Raw genomic sequence first — 17,303 nt, forward strand, 5'->3', positions numbered from 1 at the left:
ACCTTTCAGCATGTTGTAATTCAAGTGTTCTGAGAGAAAACTAGACTTCTGCTCCTCCTCATGGCTCTGTTTTCAGGCTTTAGAAAATCTAGCCTGTGACGGGATGGTCGGCGGACTTCAGATCAGCTCTGATTGGTTGTTTTCCTCCAGTCTGTGAAATCTTGCAGATGCTGTTAGGAGCACCGGAGGACATAGAGGAACATGATTTTTTCAGATTACCTGTCTCATGCACTACTGTCAGGATATAGTGACTGTTTTATAAAAATAACTTTTTTAATCATATTTGCTCCATTTCTACCCACTGCAGCTTGGTACACACAAAAACACATGAAATCAGAGAAAGCATAGGCTATATTACACACCTTATTCATTAAGCATTTCTTTTAATTTTGCTTAATGATGCTGTTTTGACAAAAATTAATAAATTGATTATTTGACAGTTACATCTCGTCTCATGAGGCAAAACCTGTAAGAAATTTAATCAGGCAGTAAAAAAAATGTAACATAAAACCTACAATTGTACATCTTAACATGTTTTAGCGTCGCCAAGGTAACGTGATATGTCGCCGCTAAGTGCTGTCCCATTCATATTTATACCATTTCAAGCCCTTACAGCCTCTCACATTCAAGCATTTACCAGGTGACGTCAGTTAAGACCCCGAGGGTTCAGAGTTTAAGGCCTTAGGGGAGACATTGGGATGGGGCCCTGGATTCATCATAGTAATCTTGCAAAATGTCCCTGAAAGACAGATATGCGCAGGTGTTTTTTAATTGAATTATTTTCTTTGGATGATAAAAACGTAACTCCAGACAAAAACCTATATTTGGACCAACATATAAAATCTCCCACTCCTGCTCCTTTTCCTGTTTGTGGCTTTCTGTGGCCTGAAGGACTGACTCCTGCCACTCAATTGAATGACTCTCCTACTGCTGCTCAGCCTTCTTGAGAGCAGCCATGATGGTGCTTTGTTTCATAATGGCTGTCCCGGAGAATAGGAAGAGATCGGTGCATCAATGCTTATTGATATGCTGGAGGAAAAAAACACAACTGTAAAGGGTATGTCTGTGGGTGAAGGAATGGCTACTCGAAAAGTAAGACCAATGGATCATTTCACACCCTGCATGGGAGCTTGATCCAATGAGCCTCCGGTGAGGGAATTCTCCCTTTGATTCAAGCTGCTGCAGGTTGTTTTACTTTACCAAAATCCCAAACCACATCAGTTCAACGTACAGCAATATACAGAGCAATGCAAGAATGGAATGCACTCCCAAGGGTATTATAGGCATTCCTTGTTAAATGATGATATTTATCTGTTAGACCATGATAGAGTCAGTCGGAGCCGCTCTATTCTCTTGGTGTTTGTGTTATTTAAATTGTGCCAATCGTTATTGTTTTATGTCCAGTAAACATGCATTATAATGTGTTATGTTAGTGTATTATGATGAGTAGTGTGAATGTGTATTTTTGTATTATCACCATGTAAACTGTGTGGACCCCAGGAAGAATAGCTGCTGCTATGCAAAAGCTAACGGGGATCTAAATAATCAAACAAACAAACAAACCAAAATGAGAAGTTGTTTTGTCATCATGTGAGCCGTACTGGTCAAAATTACTTACTGTACTATACAAGAATGTCAGTTGTGTCTACCTGAAGGTTATTGTGTAACGCACAGAGCTTTTTAGATTCCCATTTCAACAGCAGCAAAAGTTTACTGGGAAAGGTCAACACTGTAGGCTACAATACTTTATAGAGAGAAACAGGATATCACATTTGTGTTAACAGTAAATGTATTTGTGTAGCAATGTGTTACATGTATTATAAACAGAAAATTCACATTTGATCTTTCATGTAAAGTCATATAGAGTGAACAGAAAATTTGCCACAAAATGGCATCCATGCCAATAAAAATAATAAAAAAAAAACTGCAACAATGAAAAAGATGCGGTATTTCTGTACCTTCCCAAAGTACATAACACCATGTCGTAGATGATGTTCATGATAACTTCTGTTACGATTTGACGCTATATAAAAATATATTGAATCAAATGTTGATGTGATGTTTGCATGTGATGGCTGTGTTGTGAAGAGGATGACAATCTCACTGAGAATCAGCTCATCAGTTTTGATCATAAGCTGTGTGCAAGTGGTTATTGTGCAAATTGTAGACACTTACTTTTTGCTCACATGTGCAATTTGCTTGAATGAATGAGAAATTCTAATCTGTTGTGAACAGCAAACTACTTGTTCAGAGATTTGAGCTCATTGTTTTGAAAAAAAAATAATTTCTAATTTGATTTCTAATTCTAATTTCTAATTTGCGCAAAATGGATGAGAAAAACTGTAATATTATTTCACTTTTAAACCCATCCTATTGCTCTGTATGGATCAGAGTACATTCCAGACTCTACTAAGTATGATGGCACCTCACATCACAAAAACAGACACAGTGATGAGGGAGCCTATCAGCACTGCAGAGAGACATCTGTCTTTCTAGAATAAGTGGTCCTGCCATCTCTGCCATTGTGATTGAGACCTGCACCGCAATCTACAGTCTTTTTCCCCACAATTTTTAGCTACTAATTTTGTTCAATATTTTGATCCTTAAATCAAGAAACTGAATGGGAATAGAAGGGAAAAACTATCAGAGGGCTTGTTGGTAATACTGTATACCAGGATGCACATCTGTCTTTCCATCTATGTGCACAAGGTCCTGAGGATAGACTATCTGAAAGTAGCCAGCAGCAGACCTGAATGGAGCATAACTGCCTGGGGGGCTTTGAGGAACAGGGGCGATTCCCCAACTGTCTGCATGCACTGGATGGGAAGCACATCGTAATGTAATATATCGTAATGTAGTCACCTAAACATAGCAGGTCTCATTTACGCAACTACAAGAACACCAACTGAGTCGTGTTCATGGCCCTTGTGGATGCAGACCTAAGATTTTTTCATTTTAATAAATGCATAGTTAACTGTTAAAGGGACTGTTTGTAAGAATCAGAAATTGCTTGTTAACAGCGACACCTGTGGCTGTTAAGTCAACGAAAGTCAGCGTCCTGTTGCTCGCGCTTGTGCTCGCTCTACATAAACATGAACAAACAATGCTCAAAACAGTGAGGCGACACACGTCAGCTAAAAGCACAATATCACTCTATATTTCAGCTGCTTGGCAGTAATGTTAGCTGACCAGACGAAGGTCTCTCCATGAATCAATGCTGATCCTATTGTTGGCTTTTCCTGCCTCAGCCTCCCGACCGCGGCCGGAGGGAACAGGGGAGACACCGGAGTTTTGGAGACGATAACGTTTCTCTCTGCGGAGCCCCGTCACTTCACAAGACACGGGAAACCTCTGTTGGTCTGGAGGAGCTGCAGCAGTTATTTCTGCACAAACGTCCACTGTACATTCACTAGATATTTTCAGAGCTAAACTAACTCTTCTGCAGTGTGGAGTGTTCGTGCATGACCGTGAGAGTGGAGCGAAAGAGCGAGAACGAGCGCGGTGTGTGAGTGAAGGCAAGAAGGCAGAGGAGCAGAGTACAGCAGAGACTCCGGTCCTGGAGACCAAAGCTACGGTCTCCCCCGCGTCCTCCGACCGCGGCCAACACTGTTTAACAGACGGGCTTCACTAGATACAACCAAGAGGTTTTGGTGCTTCCGGGTAGTTTGTGTTGGAGTCTTGTCTGAACAGCGTAGCCACACGCGAACGCGCATGGGACACCGACCCGCAATGATTTATGACACCGATCCTTGCTGCCCTTCACTGATTACTCGTGAGTTTTAGAATTGATTTTAAGATTTAACTGCTTGTTTTTAAAGTCTTGAATGGTCTGGCTCCTGCCTATATCGGTGATTTGCTGACTCCCTATGAGCCTGATCGACGCTTGAGATCCTCAGGCAGGGTCCTACTAACAGTTCCAAAATCCAAACTTGTCAACAAAGGCGAACGGGCTTTTGCCGTCCGGGCCCCTCAGCTGTGGAACTCACTACTTGAGAATCTCAGGCAGGCAAACTCAGTATCTTCCTTTAAATCTCTTCTTAAGACTCACTTTTATATTATGGCTTTTTTAACTGATGATGCACTGTTGTAACAATTTTTATGATTTTATTTTGTATTTATATGATTTTATGTTGTTTAGATTTTAAGTTCTGGGTGTTAATTACTTTTATCATGCTTTTATTGTAAAGCACTTTGTAACCTTGTTTTGATAGGTGCTATATAAATAAAGTTATTATTATTATTATTATTATAATAGTTAAGTTGGTTAAACTCAATAAATGTTTTTGTAATGCTATTATAAACAATTATAAGAAACTCATAAGGGCTTTTATTAATGTTCTTAAGCAGGGATAATGTACAGCGAGCTGGTCATTATTGCGAAATGAACCCCGACAGTGTGATGCAGGACCCCGACACCGATTTAAAGCTTCAGTAGGCAACCATTTTTTGGCATCATAGGGCAAAAATTCCATAATAACCTTTCAGCATATTGTAATTCAAGTGTTCTGAGAGAAAACTAGACTTCTGCTACTCATGGCTCTGTTTTCAGGCTTTAGAAAATCTAGCCGTGACGGGAGACTTTGACCAATCACAGGTCATTTCAGAGAGAGAGAGCGTTCCTATTGGCTGTGCTCCGGCTGGTGGGCGGTGCTTGGTATTTCTTCAACAGATCTCAACGTGGCTGCCAGATTACAAACTTTCTCATTTTATAGCTAAACCGTGCACTACAAGATGATTCTGAAAACATTTGAGGAGAGAAATAGGCATTAACATAACATAATATTGATTCATATTTGATCAGCGCTGCCTAGTTTGACCGTTTGATCGGAGTTCGCGAGTGATTGACAGCCGGCTCTCATAGACAGTAGTTGAATGTCAGACTCCAGATTAGCTCTGATTGGTTGTTTCCCTCCGGTCTGTGAAATCCTGCAGATTCCATTACGAGCACCAGAGGACACATAGGCACAGGATTTTTTTCAGATTACCTGTCTCATGCACTACTGTCAGGATATAATGACCGTTTTATAAAAATAACTATATATAATAGTTATTTTATAATTATAATTATGTAATAATAATAATCATTATATTTGCTCCATTTCTACCCACTGCAGCTTTAATAATGATTGTATTGCTTCTGCTAAAGAACTGCGTCCATAGCAACTGTCTGTTATTCAAAATAGTGGTCTGTTTTTCATAAATAACAGGCCGTAGAATGCCGTGACTGACCAATCAGAATCGAGTATTCAACAAATCCATGTAATAAAAACTGTTAACAAGTTCTTATAAATGTTTTATAATCTATCAATAAACGGGTTTATGATGCTATTATTAACATGTATATATTCTTATTGATGCAAAATAATGTTAATAAACATCTTATAAGGGCCTATTACCTATTAACTAACACTTATTACAAGGACCTTAATATAAAGCGTTACCGTATTGGGTATGGCGGCACAAAAGCAAAGATTGCAGATGATGTGGAGTGGTGATTGTTGCAGCTGATTGTGAAGGGTTTGGGATTAGAATCTGTATCTTTAAATCTGAGGCCATGTTACCCTGCAGGAAATGGTGAATTAGTCTCTCTGGGTTCAGGGTGAGTTTCTGCCAAGAGATTCAGGTGTCTTGGGATCTTGCTCACTAGTGAGGGTGAGCTACACCCCACCCTCACCTATAGTCATAAACTTTGGGTAATCAGGGAGAAGGACATCTGGGCTACCTTGCTGAGCTTGCTGCCACCATAACCTGTAACTGGATAAATGGGTACAAGATAGAGGATAGATGGCGGATGGATACATAGTACCGATAATGTATGACTCAAGACTTATAGAGAACACAGTGACACAGTAAGCAACTCAGAACACATCAATTTTCACCAAGTGGTGATATAAAATTAATTGTGCTGATAATTAGATGCAACATTCTACACATTGTGTATTAGATGTGTGGAGATTCTGCAGCTCATAATACACAAGGACGTTAGTCTCCTCCCGGGAGAAGCTTTTATAGCAGAGCCTCTCTGGAGTGCTTCCTGCCACCACCAAATTGTCAGTGCTGCGGCACAGAGTGCACTAGAGAAGTTATTTGATTGGTCATGATTGAAGCCAGGGCCATCACACCTCTTTCTCCAACACTGTTTTCAAACTGTATCACAGGAGTACAGGTTACTTCTGCCTTGGAATTACCAAAAACTATGTGCTCCATACACTCAAACTATGCACCTTTGACCATGCGCCACTAATTACTATTCACTGAATCTTTGCAATATGTCATGTATAATAAGTAGACACTAATATAGTGTGCCATTCAGGGCAAGAGGATAGTTCACTAAGGACAATTAATAAACGGACCTGCATACACATTTCACCGGACAATACTTTTCTCATATTTTATTAAACGGCATTGTTGAATTCTCGATTCGGATCGGTCAATCACAGCGTTCTACAGTCTTTTATTTCGTTATAGCAGACCGTTGCTATGTATAACAGACCGTTGCTATGGGCGCAGGTCTGATGTTGGATTCTGGCAGACCTTTTTTTGTGTCAGATTATTGATTTCTTAAACGGTAAAAGGTAAATGGACTTGCATTTATATAGTACTTTTCTAGTCTTCCTACCACTCAAAGAGCTTTACACTACATGTCAGCATTCACCCATTCACACACACATTCATACACTGATGGCAGAGGTTGCCATGCAAGGTGCCAACTTTGCCCATCAGGATCTATTCTAAACACTCATTCACACACCGGTGGCTCAGCCTTCGGGAGCGATTTGGGGTTAAGTGTCTTGCTCAAAGACACATCCACATGTGACCCGGAGCAGTAGGTAGCCGTATAATAAGCGAGATAATGTACAGCTGGCGTGTCGGGGTTTCTTTCACAACAATGATCGGCTCGCTGTACATTATTCCTTACAAAATATATAATAATATATCATAATACCATAATACATAATATATCAAGTTGTGTACAGAGTCAACTTTATTCACATTGTCTTGTGGCATGAAACAACATTTAATTAGGACCCATTGGGATCTATTAGCAGAAATGGAACATAATATTCATAACTATGTTTCATTAGTGTGTAATCGCCTGAAACTAAGAATTAGAATGTAGAATTTATATCTACATAGGGAGCGGGTCCTCTTCACCTCTTGACAGAGTTTATACCACCATGTTTCTACAGTAGCCCAGAACGGACAAACCAAACACTGGCTCTCGAGAGGGTCTTTTGCATTTTTTAATTATGCAGAGTGCAAAATTGTGGAGCTGCTAGTAAGGTTATTATGGTAAGGATGGCCTCTGAGCGAGGTGAACGGTGTTCCCACGGTTTGGCACTGGGAGTCTCACGTTACTCATGTTTGAGTGGAGGGCTACCCAGTTGCTTGCAATCTGCAACCACAGTGCTAGATGCCAACAAATCCTACACACTAGATTAAATAAATCACCACTTCTAAAGCCACTGTTGAAGGTTTCTTTTAGCCAGAATTCTGATCTAACTATCACAAAGTGATAGGGATTAACAATTGTGAGATTCTGTGCGGGGCGGCTGTGGCTCAGACGGTAGAGCAGGTCGTCCACCAATCGAAAGGTTGGTGGTTCGATCCCTGCCTGCTCCGGGTCACATGTCCTTGAGCAAGACACAGTGTCCTTGAGCAAGACACAGTGTTGGCATAGAATGTGTGAATGAGTATTTAGATTAGATCCTGATGGGCAAAGTTGGCACCTTAGCAGCATCAGTGTGTGTGTGAATGGGTGAATGCTGACATAGTGTAAAGAGCTTTGAGTGGTCGGAAGACTAGAAAAGCGCTATATAAAGGCAAGTCCATTCACACAAAAAGCCTCTTTGCAGATGGGAGGACAGGGTTGCAGGGTTGCTTAGCTCTATGATTCTCACACAATAGAACCATTTCAATGGACATGATTCATAAAACAGACAGCTGGCATATTGTAGATCAACTTGCATACATCTGGCACGTTAACTGACAAAGATTTATATGTTCTCCGAATAAGGAGCCAATAAATCATACCTCCCCACTGTATATATCTGGCAGGCCATTTTGCCTCTAGTAACAGCTTCTCAGACCTCTGCTCAGAAACCGCTCCTTACCCTTTAATCAGCTCTCCTCCAGGTCATCCAGGCACATCTGAATACATGCAAATATAAGCAGTTTTCTGAGGTATCCTCTTTCCCCCCATGCTGTACCAACATTTACTACAGCAGGCGTAAATCAGGTCCTGAGCTTTTGGATGGATCACCCATCAACTGAGTCCCATTCAAATCTGCAGAGCTGTGCAGAGCTGTGCAGAGCTGCATTTAGAGGCACTAGCCTTGGCTGCATTGATCTGCTTATGCAGCAGTATTAGCCATGCAGCTGCTGTAGGATGTTTGGATGCATCCTACAGTAGCAATGGGGACATTGGTTTTCAGTTCCCCCGTTCTCCAGAAAACTGTCTAGCAATGAGGCAATTACAGCCTTGTTCCAGCCACGTAGGGAGCAACACTGGTCTGCCTCAGTGGACCATTGATCCTGTGAGAAGAGTTGACACAAGGATAGTGTCTATTTGGTGATGTAATTACCATGACGACGAGTGTACACTGAAATCAATCTCTGTTGGACTGATACAGTTGTCCTAATCCAGTTCAAGTGTGGAGGTCTGCATGAACAATGCTGAACCATATTTATTAGCTACCTTTAGGGGCTAACAAGTCCACTGCTGAGTTCTTAAAATGTTCTAAACCAAATTCAATGCTCTCACTATATTGCCCTGTAGGAACCAGGTTCATTAAAACATACTTGTAAAAGTAAAACAGGCTCTTGATTAAAGCTTCAGAAGGCAACAGGTTTTTGGCATCATTGGGCAAAAATTCCATAATAACCTTACATCATATTGTAATTCAAGTGTTCTGAGAGTGAACTAGACTTCTGCTCCTCCTCATGGCTCTGTTTTCAGGCTTTAAAAAAATGTAGCTCGTGACGGGAGACTTTGACCAATCACAGGTTATTTCAGAGAGAGAGAGCGTTCCTATTGGCTGTGCTCCGGCTGGTGGGTGGTGCTTGGTATTTCCTCAACTTGATCTCAACATGGCTGCCGGGTAACAAACTTTTTCATTTTACAGCTAAACAGTACACTACAAGATGATTCTGAAAAAGATTTGAGGAGAGAAATAGGCATTACAGTAACAGAATATTGATTCATATTTGATCAGCGCTGCCTAGTTTGACTGTTTGATCGGAGTTCGTGAGTGATTGACAGCCGGCTCTCATAGACAGAAGCTGGACGGCAGACTCCAGATCAGCTCTGACTGCTTGTTTTCCTCCGGTCTGTGAAATCTTGCAGATGCCATTAGGAGCACCGGAGGACACAGAGGCACATGCTTTTTTTCAGATGACCTGTCTCATGCACTACTGTCAGGATATAGCGACTGTTTTATAAAAATAGCTTTTTTAATCATATTTGCTCCATTTCTACCCACTGCAGCTTTAAAATGCTAATTTGATGTACAACATGTTTTCCATACTTATGTTACGTTGTTTCCGTACGTGTTTTGCTTAGTTTACGTACTTATCGTATGCCCAACCATGACGTTTTTCCTAAACCTAACTAAATGGTTTTGTTGCCTAACCCTCACTAAGTAGTTTTGTTGCCTAAACCTAACAAAGTATTCCCAGCGTAGTTATTTTAACCCAAACCATAATCTTTTCCTAAACCTAACTAAGTAGTTTTGTTGCCTAAACCTAACTATGGACGTTACCGTGACATGAGAAAAGCCTAAAATGCATCCTGACACACGGAATGTTCTTGTAATGTCATGCTATTTATATGCCTTCCTGTGAGACCGAGTTGTTGTCTTCAAAAATGTCACAACACCAAAGGTCATGATGACTGTCCTCCGAGAACAATATTCCAGTCCTGAACTGACTGCTGTCAGACATGAGCAGAAGGACAATTACAAAAAATATCATCCTGGATAATAAATTGTATTGAATATGACAGATGACATTTCAGAAACATGCAACACTATATTCGCTTTCAGAGAAAAGTCTTCACTGCACTTATCCATCTGTTCTTCAGATGTTTTCATTTTGAATTGTTCAATACATCATCTACTACATCACTGGACCTTTTTTTTTTTATCTTGTACCACCACCAACAAACACATATTGTTCTTACCATCCTGTCCTCCATTTCATGTCCTTGCCTCTGGTTGGCCTCCAGGCTGTCGGGTGGCGGGGTGACGCTCCGGCCCTCAGGGTCCACCCAACTGTACACGTGGTTGGTGATGTAGCCTCCAGGGATCCGACCCATGGAACACACTGAAATGGCCAGCTTCTTGCATCCCTTCAGCACCTGCATCATGAGAGGAAGGTAAGGTTGTGAAAGTGCTGTATACGGCAGAACTCATGAACCTACATAGCAATCCTTTCGCAATTTAGCAATCCAATCATGTATAGGCCAGATACACCTAATGAAACCAATAAATACTGTCTTTTATGGCAGAGAATTGTGGCCTTGTACATAAGAATATCAATGATGGCTCTGTGCTTGTATCATTTCTTGGGACTTTGGTCCCCAGAAAAAGCGAAAACATTTCCAGCTGATTTATTAATCTACTTTTCAGCTAGCGATTTCCTCTAAATTTTAAATAAGTTATGTTTTGATTTTTTGAGTTTTAATACATACATACACGGACAATCCCAGACCGGACAATGCCGTGGTAGCAACCTGTCAATCACAAGATAGCCACGCCCTAAAGCATACCCTGCTTTATCGTTTATTTTACTCTGAATGGGACTAAAATTTACTAAATGAACATCATGCTGTATTGAAGAAGACTTGAAACTACAGATTGAGACGATAAACTCATGTTTACAACGTTTACTGAAGTAATGAAGCCCTGTGATAGTTTGGCGACCTGTCCTGGGTGTACCCCGCCTTCGCCCAATGTCAGCCCGCAACCCTGAATAGGATAAGCGGTTACAGATAATGAATGGATGGATGGACTGAAGTAATGAGTCATGTAAGAAGTAGGTTCATTTTCTTACAGACTTCTATACAATCAGCCCTATTTTTGCAACTGTCTTCCGTCTTCACTGGAAACAACTTGGTTAGGTTTAGGCAACAAAACTACTTAGTTAGGTTTAGGAAAATATTGTGGTATGGGTTAAAATAATTATACTTGAAAGACTTGGTTAGGTTTTGGCAACAAAACTAGTCAGTCAGGTTTAGGAAAAGATTGTGGTTTGGGTTTAAAATAACTATGTTTGAAAGACTTGGTAAGTTTTGGTAGCAAAACTACTTGGTTAGGTTTAGTAAAAGATTGTGGTTTGGGTTAAAATAACTACACTTGAAATATTTGGTTAGGTTTAGGAAAAGATTGTGGTTTGGGTTAAAATAACTACGCTTGAAATACTTGGTTAGGCTTAAGCAACAAAACTACTCAGTTAGGTTTAGGAAAAGACTGGTTTGGTTTAAAATAACTACGCTTGAAAGACTTGGTTAGGTTTTGGTAACAAAACTACTTAGTTAGGTTTAGGAAAAGATTGTGGTTTGGTTTAAAATAACTACGCTGGAAATACTTGGTTAGGTTTAGGCAACAAAACTACTTAGTTAGGTTTAGGAAAAGATTGTGGTTTGGGTTCAAATAACTACAGAAGTGACGTAACTTAATGAAGTTACGTGACAAATAATCAACGTTGACCTGTGGTTTCACATGGGATACGAACACTGGCCTCCTGGACGAGACTTCCTGGTTCATGATTACGTGGGATATACGAATTACACTGCATTACGTTTTATAGGTAAAGCTACGAACGGTGTATAAGAACAGCCTGCTGGTTGCCACTGAACATTGATATTGTACGTAAATGGTGAGGTGCATAATCATCCAATATGAACAAAATTCCAAATATAGTGGGCTGGTCCAGGCTAGCACACAAACAATACACCACAATCCTCTGCCAGCAGATTTGTTCTTATTTGATCCAGGGGTATTGTACCAAACAGTGACTGTGAGTAACAATGCCCTCCTGTTGGCACAGATACATTGTGTTGATCCTTTTCATAAGTTCTCCTTGGGTTATTTCATACTCCTTTCAGCTTTGCTATTTAAATCACTGAAGCTCCCTCGCCTTGTGCATTTGCTGTCACATCATTTAGTTGTTTTATGAGAGAGGGACAAAATTAGCAGAGGCTTTGGGGCCAAAGCAATGACTATCATTGTGACTCACACAGGCGCCGGCGGAAACACAGCAGCAAAGACACCAGGAAACGGAAAGAAAGAGGGTCAGGGTCAGGTCTTATATGGATGAGGTTCCTCTCTTAAATAAAAGTAACCTTTGGAAACAAAAACTTTTTCAACAATGTATAAAAACTTAACAATAATACACTGCGTCCAAAATCACATACTATGCACTACATACCCAATACGTGTACTTTTGTTCAACATACTTGAGTGAATAAACAGTAGCATGCATCTTTTTGGACGCAATGAGCAGTATTTTATGTCGTGACTTTTTGAGAGCCTCATGCCGGTTGGAGATATGTAACCATGGTAACCCATGCCAACATCATGTGACCAAAATGACGATTTATGAGAATCAAAGTCTGAACTAATTTAAAAAGTATATTACACCTAGTAAAGTGTAATCTTATACTTACAGTTAAAATGAAGTGTTACCGATGTTACAGAGCCGTCCGCCAACGTCTGTTATGAACGTTATCGTCACTACCGCATTGCATTGTGGGATATTTATGCTGCTTTAGTGTCCAGCGTTTGCATACTGTAAAATTTCACCGGAAATAGTATGTAATTTGCGTATTATTGGTTTCATACTAAGGTTTCGGACACCCTAAAACATCTCACACACCGTTTTAGCCTACTAAATCTCATGTTAGTATGGAATTCCAGACACAATATAGCCTAAAGGGAATGTTGTTTTTTGTTTCCCAAAAATCAGAGGCTCTTTGTTTTCCCTTTTTTAAAATCTGTCTAATCCAATAGAGACACATTATACACTTTTCATCGTCTCCCACGTTTCCGAACAATGTGGCTCAAAAACAAAGGGTCTGGAGGATGTATCTTTGCACTATTTTTAGTCAGTGTGATGTTTATCTGAAAACAAGTGCTGAAATGTCTGCCTGTCTGCATCAATGTGAACACATCTGGCAGTTTCTGAGGCATGAAAGCTGCTAACTTTTTGCCATTTTTCTGTCCCTGTTCCTTTCACTATGGCTTTTGTTACTGGTCATTCCTGTTTTGGGTTCTTTTCTGACACTCTGGTCCCCAATGAGTGATCATGATAGGGCACAGTGACTTGCTGAGGGGCACTACATCATGAAACATGGCTGAAGAGGCTGCTGTAGCAGGGGTCAGAGAGTTGAGATGGTTCCCGTAGACATCAGGGCAATGTGCCACCCTGTGTTTAGATGTTCTTTCTTATTGTCTGCAACTGTCTGCCGTTGCCAAGAAAATAATCTTGGATTACTCACATAGTCCCGGGCCAGATTTAAAAGGTGTCTGTAATCTGAAGTTGTCATTTAGTGTTTTATATGATTTATGAAGTCTCTCTAATGACTGTTTTTCTCTTGGCCAGAATGTCATGCATCACCACTTCCCTGATCACTCACCCTGAAACCCCTTCAGACCACAACTGCCCCATGTCTTTCCAGCAACCCTGATTGCCTAACATTATGTCTATGTACAGAGCCCAAGTGAAACTGAACTTCTGGGTTCTGTTAAAGTCACATTGGCACGTGTAATAATTACACAACTCATTTAAAGCTTCCAGGCCTGGAACATTAAACTTGCTGACCATTAAATGCACAGTGTGTAACAGTTAGGGGGATCTATTGGCAGAAATTGAATATAATATTAATAGGTTTGTTTTCTTTAGTGTATAATCACCTGTAAATATGAACCGTGTTTTTGTTACCTTAGAATGAGCCGTTTATATCTACATAGGGAGCCGGTCCTCTTCACGGAGTCCACCATGTTTCTACAGTAGCCCAGAACGGACAAACCAAACACTGGCTATAGATAGGGCCATTCACATTTTCACGTTGTCACGTTGTCTCGTTGTCACGTTGTCACGTTGTCAAGTTGTCACGTTGTCAAGTCGACCACCGTAGTTCTCCTACACCAGGGGTCAGCAACCTTTACTATCAAAAGAGCAATTTTAGGCAAATCTAATAAATCTAAAATAATCTGTCTGGAGCCGTAAAACATTTGAGCACTGTGATGAAGGTAACTCAGTTCATAGTCTAAGTATATAGTATATAAGTCTAATGCAGTGAGGGCCAAAGAGCAAATGTACTACGGAGTATTAGGGCCACATTGAGGGAAAAAAACATCTGAGATTTACAGAATAAATAAATAAAATACGTAAAATTGCTACTTTATAATATTGTGACTTTATCCTCTTAATCTTAGATTTATTTTTTTCCTCAATGTGGCCCTAATACCATAGACCTACAACAATGATAAATAAAAATGAAAATGTAAACAAAAAACAATTATTCATTTCCATTTTTATAAATCCACAGGGAGCCACTGAAGAGGAGCTAAAGAGACGCACGTGGCTCAGGAGCCACAGGCTGCTGATCCCTGTCCTACACGTTTGGAGAAGTTTTAGTTGGATGCAATCTGCAACCTCACCGCTAGATGCCGCCAAATCCTACACACTGCACCTTGTAGTTGAGCAGTTCACTCCATTTGCCAAGACGGGGATGGTAAATTCTTTAAAATATATATATGTATATCATTGTTTACTGACCTGGCCATTTCCCAAAAGTCCAAGACCGTTGTGGGTTAAACGTCACCAGTTTGACAAACTGAGCCTGTTGAGTGGCTGCCAACTGCAACATGATGCCAAGATTGAGGATGAAAGGGAAAACAGGACACAAAGGGCTAAATATTGTCGACATTTTTCTGGCAGAAGAGATTACAAATAAGATGTTGGAAAGATGACTGTAGAAGAGAGTATGGTTGGATATCATGGATCCATGAAGGGATCAAATTCTATTAGCAAATACTGTATCATTTGATTAGTTTCACTACAAAATTTTCTTTACGACAACTAAAGTATGGTTATGTTAAGGCAACTTACAGTAAAACACTTAATTGAGGTTGGGGAGAGATGGTGGTCTTGATAAAGTCTGCACTGACCTAAAACTCAAGAAAGATTTGCGATCTCACTTTGTTCTCTGTCATTATCATTGCTTCTCCTTTAGTCCTGCTGGCAGCTCGCCCTTCTAATAAAGGATTCAGGTTTGACCCTAATCTTGGAACACATCTGCCCTGCTGAAGTGTCCTTGAGCAAAACACTCAGTCCCCACTGGCTCAAGGGGCTGCTGTTCAGCAGTTGAGCATGACCTTTGTCCTCCCTGTGGATGATTTCACTCTGGCATCAATAAAAAATGACATTATTAATGCATTTCTTTTTTTCTCCTGTCCACCACAACTTATCTAATTACAGAGTATTTTATGTCTAAAACCCGTCCTCTTCTCTGCTCGCCCCCTCCCAACGGTTTGGTGCTGTGAGGTTTATGGATGGCTGTCCCTGCAGTGCTAATGGATGTTCAGTGTGTGTCTCAGCACTGCGACTGTGATGTGTCATTCCAGCAGTGCAGTGGCCATAATTCAGTGCTTACTGAGCTCCTTTATCACCGCCAGAAGTCGCAGATGCACCCAAGGACTATGTGTGCCGGGTCAACGGGTCGAGATGCTCCACCACTGGACGTCTGTTCCTGCTTGTGAACACCATCACATCCAGACACACTGGCTGGATTTTTAACACTGTGTACTACGCCTCGTGTCTACACAGATGTACAGCTAGCTGAGCTTCAGAGCCCCCCCCCCCCCAGAGCTGTACAGATGATGAATAGTTTCAGGTAAGTGAGGTGAGATTCCCACCTAAATTCAATTAGTCAACCTCCCCTCCTGTCACCGACAAACAAGCGTGGAGCAGTCTGAGGACAAACAGGAGGCCTTCACCTGCACTCCCGTGAGTTATATTCCGCAAAATCAGCTAAGCCTCCTCCTCCTGAGTTGCTTCCAAACTTTTCTATGTAGCCATTCTCTTAGCAGTCACTTTCAAGTGTTTCTCTGTGCTTTTTATGGACCGTATTTAGAAGAGACACAGAATCATGAAGTTGATCAAGAAGGTTGGATCTATTATTAGCTTGAATCCAGATTCTCTGGAGACCATCACAGAGCAGAGACCCAGAAGGAAGCGTAGGAGAGTTCTGTCCCGGGACGACCATCCTTTGCACAGTACCTTCAAAGAGTAGCAGGAGCGACTGGCTCCTATTGCCAAAATGCTCCACTGAAAGGTTCAGGATGCCTTTTGTTCATGCAACAATTAGGCTTTGTAATGAACAATGTTGATACAATGTCCCTTCCACTTTTTATTCATTCACTGTATGCGGCAACTACTTATGCTTTTATTGTCTGCATACCATTTATTAGGGGTAGGAAAAACAATTGATTCACCTTGTATCACAATTTTTTTTTTTACAGTTTTGAAATCAATTTTTTAATGCCAGAATCAATAATGTGACATCATATCCGTTCCGTATCTGTCAACCAAAACAAACCGCTGCGAGCCGCTGCGAGAAAGTAGAAAACGGCGGAGGGTCCACGTGGATACGACCTGCAGCCTCATATTTAAATCCAGTGTGGTAAACATTACACATCCAGTAAAGGATGGAAACACTTTGGGTTTCACACATTGACAGGAAAAGCATAGATAGACATCACGGCTACAGCTGCATGCTAACTCTGTTATGGACAGGAAACGTTATCGTATCGCGGTAACTTGTGGTTAAGCCGGCCGTCACTCTCATCTCCTTGGTCAAATGGGCCGACGCTACAACTGTAGAGCACACATATACTGACATTTATGTTAAATACATTCAAACGGACCCAATGGAGCTGACCATGGATGTATAAAGAGAACGGAGCTGACCCAGGCTTTTCTGTGCTGGACCATCAGCCATTCTGTGACGTCTCTCTGCCTCTCTGGTGGTGCCTCATTCCACATGACAGACCTGGACCTCCGTCCTCCAGGAGATTTAGCCTCTCTAACAACTTACCTCAGTCCAAGGAGGCTTATTGGCATGGGTAACATACGTTTAGATTACTAAGCAACTGTGAACTAAAAACAAAAATCTGGTCCTCTCTCTAGGTTCATGGTGGAGAGGAGGTTGTGTTGCTTGGGCTCTATCTATCTGGAGTGGAGAGGAGGTCGTGTTGCTCTGGTTCTACCTATATGGTGTGGAGAGGAGGTTGTGTTGC

At 41.0% G+C, this 17,303-nt stretch overlaps 1 protein-coding gene across 2 annotated transcripts in view; it reads right to left on the reverse strand.

Moving 5' to 3' along the window:
- The window catches only part of LOC119492915 (whirlin-like), a 124,573-nt gene that overhangs the window by 61,928 nt on the left and 45,342 nt on the right, over positions 1 to 17,303 (reverse strand). For both annotated transcript variants that reach the window (XM_037777794.1, XM_037777795.1), the window contains exon 2: positions 10,181 to 10,357. In XM_037777794.1, the coding sequence (XP_037633722.1) occupies positions 10,181 to 10,357 (177 nt within the window). The remainder of the gene's footprint in view (positions 1 to 10,180; positions 10,358 to 17,303) is intronic.

This window comes from Sebastes umbrosus, chromosome 8 (genome assembly GCF_015220745.1).
Source record: "Sebastes umbrosus isolate fSebUmb1 chromosome 8, fSebUmb1.pri, whole genome shotgun sequence".
NCBI lineage: Eukaryota > Metazoa > Chordata > Actinopteri > Perciformes > Sebastidae > Sebastes > Sebastes umbrosus.